The 4,768-nt window shown below is 35.4% G+C and overlaps 1 protein-coding gene across 4 annotated transcripts; it reads right to left on the reverse strand.

Annotated features, from left to right (window-relative positions):
• Nucleotides 1-770: 770 nt before the first annotated feature.
• Nucleotides 771-3,709, reverse strand: LOC113779043 (F-box/LRR-repeat protein 4-like). Of its 4 annotated transcripts, none has more exons than XR_003469430.1 (3): nucleotides 2,528-3,709; nucleotides 1,928-1,971; nucleotides 771-1,215 (listed from the first exon to the last, which is right to left on the reverse strand). XR_003469430.1 is itself a non-coding variant. In XM_027324450.1 (2 exons), exon 1 carries the CDS (start codon nucleotides 3,657-3,659, stop codon nucleotides 2,574-2,576), a length of 1,086 nt encoding a protein of 361 aa, XP_027180251.1. In that variant the 5' UTR covers nucleotides 3,660-3,709; the 3' UTR covers nucleotides 771-1,215; nucleotides 2,528-2,573. The 4 variants fall into 4 exon arrangements, 1 of the variants encoding a protein (XP_027180251.1); XR_003469429.1 differs by having other exon boundaries at nucleotides 1,928-2,410; XR_003469428.1 differs by having other exon boundaries at nucleotides 1,928-3,709.
• Between the last annotated feature and the right edge of the window lie 1,059 nt (nucleotides 3,710-4,768).

The following is a 4,768-nucleotide window of genomic DNA, read 5'->3' on the forward strand; positions in this document are numbered from 1 at the left end:
ATTAGTGTAACATTGTATTTGAAAAACTTATTTTTTGAAAAAAAAAGTCAATCCAAACGGAATCTTAGATTCAAAAATTATTTTTAACAATTTTTATAATCATACCAGCGAATATAATCTAGTAGTCTTCCTAGTCATTATCCACAAGAATTTCCAGCATTTCAGTTAGTTTAGACCTGTCATCCTTGGACAATGATAAGGATAAATATTCAACATCCTAAGGACCTTGGCCATCTTGATATATGTTGGAATATGGCTGTATATCTATCTTTTCCTTTATTTGTTAATCCAATTTTTGGTGGGAATCTTAAGTATAAAGCACTTGCATGTTTATTTAATAAAACTAAAAGAAATTTAATAAATCAAAAATATTAAAATTATATAAAAATAAAAAATGAATTAAAGGAAAAAAAATATGTAGAAAATGGATTTGGGTATTGGGCGGGATCAATCTAAACCCATCTCAAAATGATACCGCCCAAGTTAGTCCCAAAACACATATGGGTAAGGTTGGGCCCAAACCCATATGACTCGGTTCCATCTCAAACCCAAGCAAATCCCGCCCATCCCGCCCATTTTGCCACCTCTATAAAAAAGTGATTGAAAAATATGTTCGTGGAAAATGTAAAAATTTTTCTGCAGAAAAAAACTATACAAAAATCCAATCCACACAACTAATCCATGACCTGACTTATGTGAAAGTGCCTAGCCCTAACTTATGTTCTAAACACTAAATATTGAAGCTCAAATTAGAGGAGCAACGTAACTCATTCAAGAGAAGGGCACTTTCTAGTTCAGACCCTGGAAAAGGAACAGAAATATATGCAGCACATATGGAGTGACAATTGTAAGTTTGTAACTCCCCTTGTGTTCAGTTGTAATGCAAGCATTCTTGTTTTCTAGATGTATATAACTATCAAATTCAAATACTTCTATATGGCAATTCCTGCATATGAAGGCTGCTAAATGCACATCTTTAACCACAAATCTAAAATCCTAGTAAATGTAGACAGAGTTCCTCTATAAAAGCCTGAAAGGCAAGAATTCATATGCCAATACTTAAAACTTGTGCTGACAACATCAAGAGCACGTATTGGAACACATTGAGAAGACCATCAAGGCTTGTACTGCTAGCAATATCAAGTGTAATTGAACAACTGAACACTTCCATTCCTAGCCCTCTAAAGATGATACATTGTGCCTGCTGAAGACAATCTGCAAATTCAACAGAGAAAAAATGTTGATCAAGTACAACAAGCCCAAGGTAACTCCTCAGTCTAGAGATTACACCCTCGTATATGGAGTTAAGAGCCTAAACATGACGTTATATGGCAGAAGAAAGGGCACGCAAGAACAATGATATATGGTTTCTACATCAGTATCGCATAGCACACAAGATGTATTAATAAGGATCCCTAGGCCAGCAATCTAGACTTAGTAACAAGCCTACCTTTACAGAACAGAATGAAATCCTGGGAGCAAGTCAGTCATACAACATAAGTGAAAGCCAGCAAAGAGTAGGGTGATGTGACTGTAAAGATACAAAGGCCGATTTAAGTGGGAGCAGACCAGATTTAGCCATTTAGGTACTAACAGGTAATCTAATCTTTCCTAAACACTAGATCAGATTGCTAAAAATTCTAATCAAGATTACTTTAACATTTGAAGGTTATTGGCAAACAGAAAGACAATATCCCCACAAGGAAAACGAATTGTACATCCAGCATACACAAAGAAGCTTTGTATCATTACAACTATCATCTCTAGGATTCCATGCAACTGCTCCTTAACTGCTTCTTTACCCAAACAGAGACTCTTTAACATGATCTAACAAGACTCACAAAAGAATATAAATAAATTTTATGAGACAGAAACATGGGAACGATAGTAATGAAAGTGGACAACTAGAAAAACAGAAAGAATATACCTTGACAAACTTGAGCACCATTAACTCAAATCCATTTGACATTTCTACATAAACAAAAAGAAAAAAAATATAAAACAATAAAAAAGAAAAATCACCAGTCAGACACGAACATAGCTGTCTGGAGAAAGTACGAACTCCAACTTCTAGTTGGCTCACGTTTCAGACCACATGCGAAAGGTGAGCATTCTAAAACTACAGGGATGTTATGTTATACTTCATAATGGTTCACGAACCACAGGCTATCCTTGACCTTAACTTTTATGAATGAGCATTACATTAGCATCTTGTAAAGGATATTATAATGGCACCACATGCTACAAGATATCCAATTCTTTTGCAGGAAACCAAAGTAATTCCGTATAGGTACTTCACCAAATTGGCCTTCTAGTAGGGATACGTCCTAATGTGAAATCCCTTCACCTAGAATAGAAGCTTGAATTTCTGTCTTGTCTTTGCCTTTGCACTTATCATCATCATGTTTGTCTAGAATACAATGAGGAGCAAAAATCACAGTATAAGAGATGTCACCCGCATTGAAACCAAATTGCATTATAAAAATGGCATACAGGAACGGGAAGTAAAAGAAAAGGACACAGTTACCTGCAGAACAATTCCTTCTACTAACAAATGTAAGTCTTTTATTGGTCTATAACCTCCAAGAAATCCGACAATCTGGCCTAAATATATTCCCCTGCTCTGTAACAGGTATCCAACTTCTCAATCTTTGATCCATTCCAATAAACTCCAAAGATTGGCATCCAAGCACCAGCTCTTCGACATCATTTACGTTAAATTTATAAATACCATACAATTCTAGCTTACGTAAAGACTTGTGGCCAGTAAATGCACGGATACCATCTCCTGTAACCAATTCACAGCCCTCTAAATGAAGTGTCGCCAAATTTTTGCTATTTTGAGCCAGAGCAAAAACTGTGTCATCAGATACATTTATCAGCCACGATAAATTCAATCTCTTGAGACTTTCAATTGCAGCCACAGCCCTCCCACCAACATCAGTCACTTTTGGACCACATTCTGCCAATTTCAATACCTCCAAGGACTTCATTGCCACCAATTTCATCACCCCATCATCCGAAATTCGATCACATTCTGCAAGATTTAAGAACTCAAGGGACTTGCACAGAGACCCTTTTGCCAAAGAAGCCAGCCCCTCATCAGAAATTAAACAACAACCTTGCAAATTCAAGCTTGTCAAAGCACTCATGGTCCCAATTGCCTCAAGTGCTTCATCACTAATCACTTTACACCATCTCACGTCCAAATTCACTAAATTTCGCGAAAACTTAACAAGCGAAGAAACTCCAGCATTGCTGACTCCTCTTCTCCGCCTCAACACCACTGACCTCAAATTGCAACACCCTTTTGCCAGAGCACATAAACCAACATGGCCAAAGTCGGAATGTCTAGCTGATGCCCAGGTGTGAAATGCCTCGTGGTAGTAGAGGTTGAGTTTCTGAATGCTGGGGCATGTTCTTGCAAGAAACTCCATCTGGGCATCTGAGATTGGCTCCGATGATTCAAACATAAGCAAATTTGGGAATCTTGGTAGAAAACTTAGGAGGTAATTAGGCTCAAAAACGCGGAGAGAAAATTTATTCAAGCCTTCAACATTGCACCAACGCTTGCAAACCAGAGAAAATGAATTTCTGTCACGAGGGTCTTGAATCCATTTCAAAATTGAGGCTAATTCATCTTCCCCAAGCCTATCCATTTCACAATTTCGGCTGATGTGAGTTCTAAGATTTTGCAAAAATAATTGAATCCCTAATGCTCAGAACTGAGTTTGAGGGGGTTCAATGTTCTTTAAGAGGCGGCGGTAATTGGGCGGGTGGAGCAGGAATTGGGCGACCTATTGATGGGTTTACTATTATGGTTGGGCTATGATCCAACTAGTCTAAACTTTCAATGGGTTACTTTTGGGAAAAGTGAACTTGGGTTCACTCAAACCCGAATACCCAAAATGACCCAAATCAGTTTTTAACTCGATTTTAGGTAAATTACACATTTTAGTTCGTCGTACTTTGGATTAAAGTGTAATTATCTAATTTTTTTTTTTTGTCAAATTCAACTACAAAATAAATGAATTCATAACTTCACAAATTTTAGTTTTTTTTTTTTGCATTTTTCTTTTTAATATCTTAGTTTTTTTTTTCCTTTTCCATCTATTTTCTCAAGTCAAATATGATTTTGTAAAAATTTAGAGGGTCAAAGTGCAATTTCGAAAATTATTGTTATCCTGATAGTCTAAATGTTTGTAACAACACTCTTTACCGCTTTTACATGTTGTTTCATAACTGAATATTCTATGGTTTTGGTAAGTTAACATTTCATTTATTAGATTTGAAAGGGCATATTTTTAAAATTTTATAGTCCTTGAGTTATTGGTTTTTTTCATAATGTTACTTTTGACCACACATAGAATAAATTATATATTATTTCAATATTTCTATTATTTGTATATTAATTCAGTAAATCATGTCCATAGAACTATTTCAAGGAAAGGCTTGCATATTCTCTATGTTTTATATTCCTAGAATTATCGATAAGTTTTATGATCTTTCTTTTCTTTAATATTGACTAGGTTTTAGACTAATAAAAATTATGATACACCTAACCTGCGCTCATACATTATTGAAGTTTTTTTTTTTTTTTTTGTTAGTGTAAGTGAGATAGTTCAAAATTGGGATCTCTCACTTATACTCCCTTCCCCAATTATTGAAGTCGTTACATATAATGCTTCTAGGTAAACTGCAAATGCATGTGACAAACAACTTTATCTGGATAAACAGAAAGTACTAATTAAGGTAAAAACTAAAGAAA

Source organism: Coffea eugenioides, chromosome 8, assembly GCF_003713205.1.
Source record: "Coffea eugenioides isolate CCC68of chromosome 8, Ceug_1.0, whole genome shotgun sequence".
NCBI classification, from domain to species: domain Eukaryota; kingdom Viridiplantae; phylum Streptophyta; class Magnoliopsida; order Gentianales; family Rubiaceae; genus Coffea; species Coffea eugenioides.

Coding starts and splice junctions, on each gene's coding strand:
- LOC113779043 (XM_027324450.1), bottom strand. CDS start 3,659: ATGGATAGGCTTGGGGAAGATGAATTAGCCTCAATTTTGAAATGGATT.